Source organism: Ipomoea triloba, chromosome 2 (genome assembly GCF_003576645.1).
Source record: "Ipomoea triloba cultivar NCNSP0323 chromosome 2, ASM357664v1".
Classification (NCBI taxonomy): domain Eukaryota; kingdom Viridiplantae; phylum Streptophyta; class Magnoliopsida; order Solanales; family Convolvulaceae; genus Ipomoea; species Ipomoea triloba.
The window spans coordinates 11,773,717-11,787,312 of record NC_044917.1 but is presented as its reverse complement, the minus strand read 5'-3'; the positions used below and the strand labels follow the sequence as shown (position 1 = coordinate 11,787,312).

The 13,596-nt window shown below is 34.3% G+C and overlaps 1 protein-coding gene, 1 long non-coding RNA gene and 1 other non-coding gene across 4 annotated transcripts; all 3 read left to right on the top strand.

Annotated features, from left to right (window-relative positions):
- The first annotated feature begins 541 nt into the window (after positions 1-541).
- Positions 542-2,168, top strand: LOC116011426. Its single transcript, XR_004097024.1, has 2 exons — positions 542-891; positions 1,607-2,168. It is a non-coding gene; the product is annotated as an uncharacterized LOC116011426 (long non-coding RNA).
- Positions 2,169-3,717: 1,549 nt separating this feature from the next.
- On the top strand, positions 3,718-3,799 carry TRNAS-GCU. The gene has a single exon. It is a non-coding gene; the product is annotated as a tRNA-Ser (tRNA).
- A 1,509-nt stretch (positions 3,800-5,308) lies between these two features.
- LOC116007881 (elongator complex protein 4-like) lies at positions 5,309-9,756 on the top strand. 2 transcript variants are annotated; one of them, XM_031248549.1, is made up of 9 exons: positions 5,309-5,445; positions 6,420-6,577; positions 6,768-6,994; positions 7,104-7,173; positions 7,637-7,793; positions 8,255-8,333; positions 8,577-8,736; positions 8,822-8,913; positions 9,195-9,756. In XM_031248549.1, the coding sequence occupies exons 2-9, from the start codon at positions 6,445-6,447 to the stop codon at positions 9,360-9,362; spliced, it is 1,086 nt and encodes a 361-aa protein (XP_031104409.1). In that variant the 5' UTR covers positions 5,309-5,445; positions 6,420-6,444; the 3' UTR covers positions 9,363-9,756. The 2 variants fall into 2 exon arrangements, with proteins under 2 accessions (XP_031104409.1, XP_031104414.1); XM_031248554.1 differs by having other exon boundaries at positions 5,327-5,445; positions 6,424-6,577.
- The last annotated feature ends 3,840 nt before the right edge of the window (positions 9,757-13,596 follow it).

Below are 13,596 nucleotides of genomic sequence, written 5' to 3'. Positions count from 1 at the left end.
AATAAAGCATGCCACATAAATGACACTTTTATACTAATTTTTACAACACAACATGCATATAAATTTCAAAGAAAATCAAATGCATGATCCACTTGGTTCTGAAATAAGTTAGTTTATTCCATGTCCGTAAGGACAGTCCAGGTGGGTAAGAGTGCTCTACCTACAACCGAGAGATTGGAGGTTCGATCCTCAAACCTTTGGGTTTGAGCCGGTCAGCTATGGGTAACCTAAGCTGGTTTACCTCCTTGTGATCTTTTGTCGGCATAGGGTCACAGGGTAAGGAGAAAAACCTCTTTAAAAGAAGTTAGTTTATTCCATCATTTTGGTTAGACATACAAATAGAAAATTGAAACCTATGTAATACATCACGCAAGAGGTCTTTTAATAACATATTTTTAATTACACCTTTTAAAAAATAAAAACATATATATATATATATATATATAGGAATGTATTCAGGTGAGGACCTATATATTATAGAGGATTATGAGAACTAATTGTGTGCGTTAGATTGGATTTTTGAATGGTATAGATTCTTCTTAGTTTTTTGGTTTATTTTAAGCACATGCGGTATTATTTGTTTAGTTATTAGGATTTGGGGTTATTTTTGTCATTTGGGAATAATTTGGGAATAATTTTAATATGGTAGCAGATTTCTCGTGACTTTTGGCTTCCTATTCACGCATGAAATCAGTTTCTTTAGGCGTTCCTTTTTCAGTTTTCGAACCGTCCCTTTCGTTTCTTGGTGTTATCGTTGTCGCCGTCGGTCGAGGAGGGAGCAGGAGGAGTTGCCGGTGTTGTTGGCAGTCGTAGCTTGCAGCGATGGCAGACGCCGGTGGTGACTGTCGGCGAGAGTAGCGTCTGGGCAGGAGAGGTCGGCGGCAAGTCGAGGTAGGGATTCCCGTTTTCTTTTTGGTTTTTTTTTTCTTTGTTTTTGTTTGGTTTTTTTTTTGCTGTTGTATTCTGTCCGTGTGATGTTTTTGGCTTTTGGCGATGGGGGTTCGTCGTGCATGGCTCGCAAATGGGGTTCTCCCGTGTTTTTGGTCGGAGATGGTGTATTCCGGTAGGTGGGGTTTTTGAATGTATGTGGGGTTTGTCATTGCGATTTCTGTGTCCAGAATATTGTGTGCCAAGGGGTCTTTAATTGTATGCACTGTGGTGATGGTATGTGCCTGGTTGTGTTTAGGTGGACATTAATTATATTGTTTTTTTTAATTAAAATGCTAGGATCCTAAGAGTTTGAGTTTTTGATATTTTTTGGTATTCATTTCTTGTGTTAGGGGTTTGCTAAACTTGATATGGGTAGGCGTTGTGCACTAGAATAAAATTCCAGTTTGAGTGATTTTGGGTGTGAATCAAATCAAGGTGTAGTAAAGTAATTGCATGTTTTATCTGTAGGATTAAAAATATAGTTTGAGTGGTTGATGTGTGCCAGGTGGTATTTAATTGTGTGCCATTCTTATGAAAGTGTGTGCCTATGTATATATACTGACTTCTATACACGCTCTCAGTGTTTGGAAAGATTGCGTTCGTTGTTTAGTGTGCATCTAGGGTTATGTTGTGTTCGTGGGATTGTTTTCATGTGTGCATGGGTTGTTGGTGGCAGCAAAGAAGGCTAGGGTTGAACCGGTGGTTGCGTGTTTGTTCAGATCCCCCATTGATGATGACGATTTCGTTGAAGGTCATGATCCTTCCTTATAAAGAGGAACAAGCAGGAGCCATCATCGGATGTCCGAGATACTGTTCTAACATATGGAATAATGTAATTGTGTACATGGAGAAATATAGATAATGTAATTGTTATTTTTTACTCTCTTTGTTATTGTTTATGTTTGTTGGTGGCAGCAAAATAGGTTAGGGAAACACCTTCGATGGGGTGCTCGTACCAACTACCTAATGATGATGATGATTTTGTTGAAGGTTCGGCTCCTTTTTTCGAAAGGATGCGGTAGGACCCTTTATGGGATGCTCCGAATACTGATCTAATCGCGGAGGAGCTGGTCCGACTGCTTTTCTAGAAAGTTTATGGTTTTTGTTTAATATATCTAAACTCCGTTCGTAAGTCATGATAACATTTAAAGAGCATTGAAATGTTATTATTTATTCATAGCTAAATGTAATTGAAATTCGAAATGTAATTAAAATATTTATTGTTGTTTATCATGCAATTCGCCTAATTTTTTTTATTATCAATGCTAGCTTAATTTTGAGATCATAATTTTTGTGTGCGTTTTTGGTAAAGTTGTGTGCCCTTTATTCGCGGTTTTGTGCCTATGGTCATTAACACTGAACGTGCATTGCTTTCGTGTGCCCAAGTTTTTGACACTATCAAAGTTAATGCCTAGTAGTTTCGGCCATTCTTTTAATACAACAACTTTGCCATTTTTACCTTTGTGCACACAACATTGACATGCGTGGCACAAGTTTAAAATAAGTAATATTATGCAACAACGTGTGTTTGAGGTTGTCATGGTGCACACGATATATGCAAGCATGGCACACAATATATCAAATCATGGCACACGATATACACATACATGGCTAACCACGAGATTTTTAATCAAGCTTATATTCATAATATTAAAAACTAAGCATGGGCACATGTTTTGCTCATTTATATTTTTTTAAACGACTGTGAAGAATTTTAACAATTTAGAAATTCAAAATACCTTTAAAAAAAAAAATTCCCTTTCACAATTCTGCATTAACGTGTGTTTGTTGCTTTTGTGTAAACTAATGGTGTACACAAAATATACAAGCATGACACACGATATATCAAAGTATGGCACACAATATATCAAAGCATGGCTTATCACGAGATTGTCAGACAATCTTATATTTTTTTTTTTGAAAACCACAATCTTATATTCATAATTTTAAAAAGTGTGCTTGGATATACGTTGTTATTAAAAATTTAGTAATAAAAAATAACATTTATATTTTTTTTTAACAATAATGCATAATTTTAACTATTTTTTTTTTGAAAACCATAATTTTAACTATTTAGTAATAAAGAATACCATGATTATTTTTTTCCATAGTAGATAGGATTGTATACCATTTTTTTTTTTTTTTAAAACAGATAGGATTGTATACCATAATTATACTTCAACTACAATTCTTGATTAATGAACTCCGGCTAACTCCTTATTTGTTAATTAGAATCCTACCTTAATTATATTACAATTCATATTAAATCTCTTATTTGCCCTTATTCTAAATACATAGCGTGAATCCATTGTGTCATCCTAGTTAATCTCAGCCATTTAATATAATGATATGAATGATTATGATGTGTCCTAATAGTTCTCTATAAATTAGTGTCCTTATATGAATAAGGGTCTATATATATATATATATATATGACCAGTTTAGATTAGGGATTAGACGATTGAGATGTATCCGTGCATTGGCTAAAATTAAAGACTAAAATGCTAATCAGATTAATTTTTTTATACGAAAAGGGGTTTAAATTTCTAACTTTTTAAATATAAAAATACACGACCATTCACATCAACTAAGCTGATTTTCCTAAAAGTTTCTTCAGTTTCCTTTACCAATTTTATTTGTGATAAATTCTTGGATAGCCCATAACAGAGAGACGGGATGTCCATAGGGTTAGGTTCGCGGATCGCCGAATCGCGAATTGCGGATGAAACCTAATCGGCAAATAAAATTGGTTTAAGTAAATAAATTGTCAACAACCGCACAACACTTGTCGCTTTGGCCGAGTGGTTAAGGCGTGTGCCTGCTAAGTACATGGGGTTTCCCCGCGAGAGTTCGAATCTCTCAGGCGACGTGTCAAATTCTTTTTTTACAAGGATCCCGATGTTTTCTTGTGTGTGGTGAGTAGTGAAATTTCACAATTCTTTCAGGTATTTCTTGCGATCTTCTGTTTTGTTTTGTTTTGTTTTTTTTTTTGTTTTTGTTTTTTGTCAAATTCGATTTTGTTAAGTCTCTGTTTTGTTTTGTTTTTTTTTTTGTTTTTGTTTTTTGTCAAATTCGATTTTGTTAAGTCTCTTTTGTTTGTATGGTGGAATGAATCCTCAAAACCTACAAAATAAATTAACATCAATTCACTTGCTTTCCTCATCATATCTATATACAGACTGTATTGCAATTCCCACGCACATACAAAACGAAGCATTAGCTACCAACTAAGTATCAATGGCACAAAATTGTTGAAAAAAATAGTATAAAATGACATTGTAAGTCGCTATTTTATGGTACAAATATATGTGGGGTTAGTTCAATTTCGATTTAGGTGCTCGGTGCTCGATGGCTCGGTGCTATATACACAATGTGCATGTGGTGCCACCTTTCCCCACCTCATCACCCGTTGCACATTCAAACAACTCTCAACTAATGCAATTAGTTCGACCAATCACTTTAAAATTTATTTTAACGGCGAAGGACTGATGGAATAACTTGTGATTTATTTTCAAGGTTCTAAGAATTTAAGATTAATATGATTTTAAGTCGAGAAACCTACTATATTTTTAAAAAAAATTTAAAAATTCAACTCTTTATAGTTTGTTACTTGTATAATTGAAAATATTTTTATATCAAATTCTTTTAACAAATATTGTATGTTTTTTTTAAGCGAAAAGATGAATTTTATTAGAAAGATAGTCTTGGGGATAAGAAGCCCCGCCTGTCATGCAATAGAGAAGAGCAGACAGAAGGGGGAGAGAGATGTGGTCGAAAAAAATAGAGTGTAAAAGGAGTGAACAACTAAATGAAGCTAAAGAGTCAGCAACATTGTTTGATTTTCGAGTGAGTGATTGAAGAGAACCATGAAGAAAGTAATTGACGAATAGTGATAATAGATTCACTACAAAAAACGCAGAAATAACGACGGATTTAGCGATGGGTCCATTTCGTTGTTAATTTAACGACGGAATATCGACTATTTAGTGACAAATTTTTTGTTTTTAAATCGACACTTAGCGACGGAACTTAGTGACGGGTTTATTTTGTTGTTAAATACGTAGCTAATTTTAGCGGTAAATTACCGCACATAAATTAACGATGAATTTTTTTGCGAGTTGATTAAATAATTTTAATTGCTATAGATTAGCGACGAAAAAATTCGTCCGTCGCTGAATTGTATAACACAGATTATTTTTTTTACAAAGTAGTGACATATATTAGTTTAACAGGGTGGGATCTAGGAAATTTTAAACTAAAATTTAGTGACGAAATTTGAATCCGTGGCTAAATATAGCGACGGATTTAAATTCCGTCGCTAAATGTAAATATACAATCAAATTGCATCCTTGTTGTGAATATACAATATTGCCCTAAATATTATTCCAAATACCCAGCCGCCAACGACTCCTCTGCCCTCACTGCCAACGACGACCGCTGACGCACTACGCCGACCGCCGACCGCCGCTCGCCTGGCCGACCGCTGAACGCTATTGCCTTCTCCGCCGCTGCCTGGTATGACCCTGCTGTTGCAGCTTCTTTCACGTTTTGATTTCAATCTACTAAATAGTTGCTTGATTTTCGTTGCCGTTGCCGCTGTATGTATGTATATGCCGTTGCTGCTGTATGTATGTATATGCTTCAATCTACTAAATAGTTGCTGATTTTCGTGCACCTGTGGTGAGGTCTGTGCATTACACTTAGCTTTTATTGAATTGTATTTGAGTGTGTGTGTTTGAGTATATCTATGATTTATTTGGATATATATATTTCTACATGGGATTAGAATATATACATGTGTCTACCGAAAGATAGATGGCAGAAAATTCATCTAGGTTACGAAAATTTCTGTGAGTATTTAGTAAGGTATTTTGATGCCAATTTCTCCAGATATTAGTTCATCAAGTCTAGAACATACATAAAAAATTTCATAACAATCCAAGGAGTACAAGTATTGTTTTCGAATTATTTTCCAAAACTGGTCCAGAGAGAAAACAAAATCTGGACAGCACACTGCCAAGGGTAGAAATTTAATTTTATGTGTTTATTTGAAGATCAACTTGACTCAAAACTTTTTATGGATATCAAGTACTATAAGTTTAGGTTCTACCATAAAAATTTAAAGTAAAAAGGAGTTTGAGAAGTATTTTTACCGAATTAATCTTTCGGACTACGCCAAGCTGAAATTTCCAACTACTGTTAATCCCTCATCATTGTTAGTGACTTGAAAGTTGGTTCGTTTATATTGGTCAAAGCTGGTGAGGTCTGTGCATTACACTTAGCTTTTATTGAATTGTATTTGAGTGTGTGTTTGAGTATATCTATGGTGTACAATATTAATGAGGTGTGTCCTTTGACAGGAAAAACGCTTTCATAATTTGTTTTGCCCTTTTTTACTGACTATGGAAGGGGATTTGTTTGTTTTAGTTTTGAGGGTGTTGAGTTAATGCTGCAAGTTACATTCTTTTTTATTTTTTATTTTTTTTAAGGAAGAGCAGATATATCAACAGTATTATGGCTGCAAACAGGCCTCGGACTAGCAGTTTCTCTCGCAACATTGCTGCTGCTCCGGTGTCCCAGATTCCTGGACTTAAGCATGGCCCAAATGGCACAATGTTTCTTTCTTCTGGCATATCTGATCTTGACAGTAATTTCATGCCACTATTCTCCCTTTCTTTTCAAATTCAAAGTAACTATACACAGAAGAGGATGCTGTAGATGAATGTTGTTGGATCTATGAGTTTGATAATTTTACATTATCTGCCTTACCATATTACTCTAGTTGGTAGGAGAGTAGATAATTTGTGGCAATTTGCCTATTTTATGGTTACTTTTAGAGATTTTGGGTGGCGGATTCTCTTTGGGGAGCCTAGTCTTGGTGATGGAAGACCCTGAGGCACCTCATCATATGCTTTTGTTGAGAAATTTTATGTCTCAGGGGATTGTTCACAAACAGCCGCTGCTTTATGCCAGTCCTGAAAGGGATCCCCGTAGTTTTCTTGGTACTTTGCCAAGTCTAATGTCTTCAAAGGATGACAAGTCTCGTGATAGGGACACAGAACAGGTACCTACCTTATTTTCTTTACACTACATGTCCACACAAAAAGGTTCATTCATGTCAATTAAAGGAGTAGTAATTACCTGAAATATTAATATATACTTGCAAATTACAGGACAAGGGTTTAAGAATTGCTTGGCAATATAAGAAGTATTTCGGGGAACAAAATTCAGAGGTTCAGCGAGGTAAAATTACTTGAACAAAACTTTCTTAAGTTTCTTCCCTCTCCTTTTCAGCCTGTATGGTTTATCATGAGAAATCCTTTCCCCTTGAAGTTATTTCCATGTGGCAGTTTTCAGAAACTGAAATAAAATTAAGAGTGGTTCTTCAGTGAAGCAACATTATGTAGGTTTTTGTATGTTAAAGTAATATACTAAAATTCAAATGACGGTACAATCTAATTACATAACTTTATTTTTATAAGTTTGGGTTTTTATATGTATATTCTTTACTAACTTTGAGTGCTGAGGATAGAACTCTAAGTTTGAGTTTTCTTGGTTTCCAGGAGTAGTAATTACCCGTGTTATATTATCTTCACCGAACCATAAGCACATTCTTCCTGAGCTTTATCTTTTTCTTTGTTGGTAACCATGCACCAAACATACTGTAGTTGTGTGTAAAGAGGAGCTCATCTATTGTGTCATGCAGGTGGAAAAGCTGAATATTGCAATGACTTTGACTTGCGGAAGCCATTAGAGCGGCACTTCCTTAGTGGACAACGCATTGATTGCATTAGTCTTCAGGATTTTCCCAATCTAGACCCTCTACGTCAGTGTTGCTCAACTTTCTTAGCCCAAATCCCAAGGTATTAACATACTCCATATATTTATGGAGATAGGTCGTAATGATACTGCCGGTGAATAATATGATGATGCCTGGGCTTAGATTTTATTGAGCTTGTGAATGACTTATTTAATAAATGGACTGATAGGTTTGTGTTTTTCTTTTTTACCTTCTAGTTGCTCAAATTTCTTAAGATCTGTTGAAAGTTTCTGAAATAATAGACTATCAAGGATCTTTATGCTATCAAATGGAATGCTATACAAGAAATAAGATGAAAACTGAACTTGATTGAGGATTTAAACCATGGGCAGTCTAGGACACATACACACTCAAATTAAGAGGACACAATTTTAGAAATGTTAGAAAATTAAATTCTGATTCCTCCAGTATATATATTTCTAAGATTTATTTAGCCTGCTCAGGGTGGTAAATAGTTCTATATGATATTTTATCAATTGTAATGTAAATCTTCTTTTTTGTCAGATGTGATGGTAACATGACTTGCACAGGCAGAATTGCCATTCAGTCACTATGTGCTCCTCAGTGCGACTTTTCCAACAATGTCAGTGCCAATGATCACTCTCAAATTTGATTTGTTACAGTTCTTATTTGCATTTTTTTTAAGTATGCTTTTTGTTCAAAGTGGAAATTCCTTTTCAAATATTCATTTATGCTATAAAGATAGTATGGCCAGAGTGCAATGGGGTTTGATGTTTATTCACTAAAGCTTTTTTAAAGTTCGGACACTGTAGGGATGGAACTGGTTGGCTCTGACTTCTGGTCTGGTGCTTATATCTCAATACAGGAGTGGGACATCCTTTCTTTCATCAGATCTTTGAAATGCATGATACGGTCCTCAAATGCAGTTGCAGTCATATCATTTCCTTCATCTCTTATTTCCCCATCCTCCTTGAAGAGATGGCAGCATCTAGCAGACACATTAATCTCTGTTCGACCAATTCCAGGTTTGTAGTTCTTGCATTTTGCATATATAATAAAATCGTATATTGTTTTGTTAAAATATGATCCATAACTTGAAGCTTGGATCAGATGAGGACAAGGACTTGTCAAAGCTTCTCACAGGTTACCAGGACATGCTTGGTCTTCTCAATGTGCACAAAGTGGCACGTATTAATACACAGGTATATACTTTGTCTTTTTAACTAGCTCTTTATACTTTATGCCTCTCACAGTTGTTGTTCAAATGCTTTAATTTTCTCTGCCTCTCAAATATTTGTTGTTCCAAACATGAAAGTTTGGGTCCGAAATTGAGCAAATGAATAGTCGAGGTCCTAAAATGGCTTGACCATATAGTTGGGGGGGACAAAAAATGTGTAGGTTAGGTTGAAGTCTTGAAGAGTTCATTGAGGTGTCTCGGTGTATTGCTTCTATCCAATTCTTAATTAACAGAGTTTGTCAACAGGTTCCTGTAATTCTTGAAGCGACCACGTTTTCAATTAAACTCCACAAGCGACGATCATTAATTCTAGAGTGTCTAAATCAAGCCCCGGTTGATGGTTCAAGTGGGGCTTCGTATGGTTCTTCTGGTAATTGCTCCGGGAGTTCCAAGACAGGGAACCTTGACTTTTAGTTGGCACCAGATTGCGGTTAACTGCAATCTTTCAGGATTGTACTCGTATTTACTTGATCACATCCCGTCATGGTGAAGGTTTGGTTGAATTTTGACAGATGTATTATCATTCTCGTCTGAGCTTGAAGCAAAAATGAGTTCGTGGGAAAAGAAAATGTGTGTTATACTTTGTAATGCAGTAATCTGTTATCTGTATTGAGTCTGACATACCCAAGATGAAATCCAGATTGAATATAACTTTGAAGATCAATATATAATAGGTATAGTGCTGGTTAGAGTAGATTATATAGACTAAACATAATGATCCTGGTTTTCACATAATCTATTTTCTGAAGCTTACTGTGTACTCCTACTATTTTATAATGTCCCAAGTGTTTCATTAAACCTTATACCATATAATTTGTGACACATGTTCTTCCATATCCATGACATGTGATTTGCATTGCTTAAATGTTTTATATTTTTGAATCAAATGTTGCCGTTTTGTATCACATGTGATTTGCATTGTTTAAATGTTTTATATTTTTAAATCAAATGTTACCATTTTGTTTGTTTCACGAATTTGTTGTGTTGGGAGATGGAAGTTTGTACTTTGTAGGATGGTGTTGGAAAGTATACATGAGCTGTGCCCACTCATGTTGGAGGAGAGGAGGTAAATTGAATCTCCACATTGTTGCTGGAGCAAGATTTTAAAGTGATTGATTGAACCAATTTTTTTATAAATATTGTGAGTAAATGTGCGGTGTAAATACATGCTCATAAGTCGCAACAAGTGGTTCATGACTTTATTCTTGTCAAACTTCTAGGGGTTACAATAATACATCAGGGCGATTAAGCGGTTTGCCCAATATCAATTACAAATCTATACTTAACATCGTTCTTCTTAAGGCAGTCTGGTGTTATGTTGTGCTTTGAAGAAAAATCAAAATCCTCCAACGCTACTCCCACCCAACATCTTTAATTTCTACCTGTCATTCCACATCACAAATAGATGAAATTTAAATTTACATCATATAATGTTAAGTATGCAAAGAGATTCATTCATTCTTTCTTACCTGTAATCAAGGGAGTTCAACGTGCCCATTGCAGCCTAATATATATTAGAAATCAAATCTTCATCACTACAACATATACTCAGAAATGAATTGATTGGTTTGGATATACATACATACCGTCTGATCTGGAAAACTTGAAAGGAGAGAGAAGCCCAGAGGTATCCAAAGGCCTTCACTGGGAACTCTTCAATTCCTCGTACGATTTAGCTGCCATTTCAGTTGCTGCAAGCAAGGATTTGAGAGTGGTGAGAGCAGAATTAATCGTAAGCAGCTCATATTATTGGTATGAAAGAATAGGTAGGGGGCCATGAAGAAAATGTAGTGCAAGTGGCATTTTTTTTTTGGGGTAAATTCACCGGGTCTTTCTCCGTCCGTTTAACCGTCTGGGTCTACCAGTGTTCGCTCCGGGAGGCACGGGAGCTGGTCCAGGGGAATCGTCACTTGTGGGAATTGGTGGCATTGACATTGGCATTGCCATATCACCTTCCTTGTGGTTATCCTGCATATATATATTTCTCATCCGCTGTACACATACAAAAATAATTGACTTTTGGTTTATCTTATATATATACTCATCTGAATTCTTATGAAACGTGAATAACGCTTTGATATATGTATAGACTTACGGACACAAACATACAAATATCCTAATGTTTCAAGATAAAGGAAGTAGCTTCATATATATAAAGTGCTTTACAGCTACACTTGGCCTTTTTCTTCGAAAATTATGATACTATTTTTTCAAAATAATATATATAAATGATTTTTAATATTGTTGGACAATAATTATTTTCTTTTGATGAATAATAATGTCAATTAATTATGTATTTGTTCTCCATTTCTTATATTGTGCATTAATTTAATTGTGTCCAACGTGTTATTGCAACCAATTCAATACTAAAAGTAACTAATGAGAATAAAGACATCTTTTCTAAAAATAGAATCCTATATTTTTTAGGAGTTAATTTCATTTTTGGTCCTAGATTTATATGTGGCAATTCACTTTTAGTCCTTTTTATTAGAACATTCACTTTTAGTCCTAGTATTATTGTGGCATGACCATTTTTTATCATTTATCAACAAATTAGTTTAAATATCGTTAAATACAAGGACATTTTGGTCTTCAATTATGAATATTTTCAAAAAAATAAACATAAAAAAAATAGCGGTTCAACATCCTTTTATAAAAAAGATTGAAATATCTTTGTATATAACGATATTTCAACGATTTTGTTGCCAGAGGACTAAAATTGGTCATGTCACGATAATACTAGGACCAAATGAGGATGTTCAAATAAAAAAGGACTAAAAGTGGATTGTCACATATAAATCTAGGACAAAAAATGGAATTAACTCTTTTTTTTTTGAGTCTATGCTGAATTTGCTTACAAAAATCACTAAATAATATCCAATATTTGACACTTTAATATTGTATTTGATATCGTTTTATATTTAATTATTATTTAAATTCTTTATGTTTTTTTGGTACGCTAGAGGAGCACAAGGCCCCAGATTAGTGAATTCTTCTAGTGGCAACACCTCTCGTATCTCTCTTTGGAAAGACCATCAACGCTACAAGGTGGGTGATCCAGGACAAGAGTCCCACTCAAAGTTCTGCCCCAAGTTGGCTAAGAAATCAGCACATTGATTCCCTTCTCTCAAGACAAGCATGATGTTGACTTCTCGCATTTGTCTTATGATGGCTCTGTAGTTCAAAATCAAGGTGTCCGTTTTAGAGTAGGAATCATTGTCTCTAGTGATGGCATGAACCATCGCCTCGAAGTCCGTCTCGACCACAATCTTCTCCATTCCATGATCTCTTGCCAGAAAGAGCCCTTCTCTCAGGCTCCAGAGCTCGTAGCTGCTTGTGACCCGCCCTTAGTTACAAACCTAGTGACCCAAAAGCCGGCGTACCATATGATTTTTATAAGGATCTTTATAGACCTCGCTGTGGTAGAAGGTAGTAATTTATAATCATGTTTACTTATTTATTTATGCGTATTATCATATCATTTATTATTATTATAATCTCGTTTAACATGTTTATATATTCAAGAACACTTATTAAATTATCCATAAAATTTTTAATGTTCTCCCTATCATCTTTACTAAAATCCTATATAAACATACCATTTAGGATATAAATCACAGAATATAGTTGGACAATTTTTAAAGGATAGCTTAGTTACAAACCCAAAAGCCGTTGTGATCCAATAACAGCACCCGCACTTGCATACTGATTTTAATAAGCAAAACCAAAGCAACATTTTTCATAATTTTATTTTCTCTTCTTCTCCCATGAATGATTGCTCCCTAAAATTAAACTCTCCGATCCCTCACAGATTTGTCCATAAAACAACTAACTTAAAAATTGACCCAAATAATAATAATAATTTGTCTTGATTGGAGGAATCCTAGGAGCCAACTATTGGATGCTTCACAGGCATGTGTTCTTGAAAAAACAAACCCATGTTTTAAATTTTGTTAGTATTTTGAGAACAAGCTTAGGAGAAATTAAAAAAACAATATCAACCTTATATATGGCAAAATTACATGGTTTTTATTGTGTAACTTTTAATACTATACAGTGCGCTTCTTAGAATGATCTAAAAGTGCACATTATATTGTTAAAAATTGCACCCCATACTATTAAAAAGTACACTTTATAGTATTAACAATTACATTTTACACAATGCAAAAGTGCAATGCTCTTAGGACTTGGACTTTAGAGTTTATAACCTAACTTTTTGGTTTTATGTTTGGTTTAGGGATTCACTTCTTATTGTTTAGGGTTTAGTATTTACGATTTAGGTTTAAATAAACTTTAGTTTTTCATTGATATTTTTAAAACTTATATGGAAATGAACTATTTATTGTTAAAAGGTGCATTATGTAGTGTTAAGAGGTGCATGATAAAGTTAGGATAATTGCAATAATGCCACAAATTTTTTTTTAGTTGGCAATAATAACAATAATACCACAGTATTTTTTTTTTTAAATTGATCTAGTCTATTCAATTTTTACAGATGTAAGATTGAGATTGGTTCTTAATTTTCTTCGGGAGACATATTCTCATGGGATCACATGCACTCCTATATCTATCTATATATATATATATATATATATATATATATATATATATATATATATATATATATATATATATATATATATATATA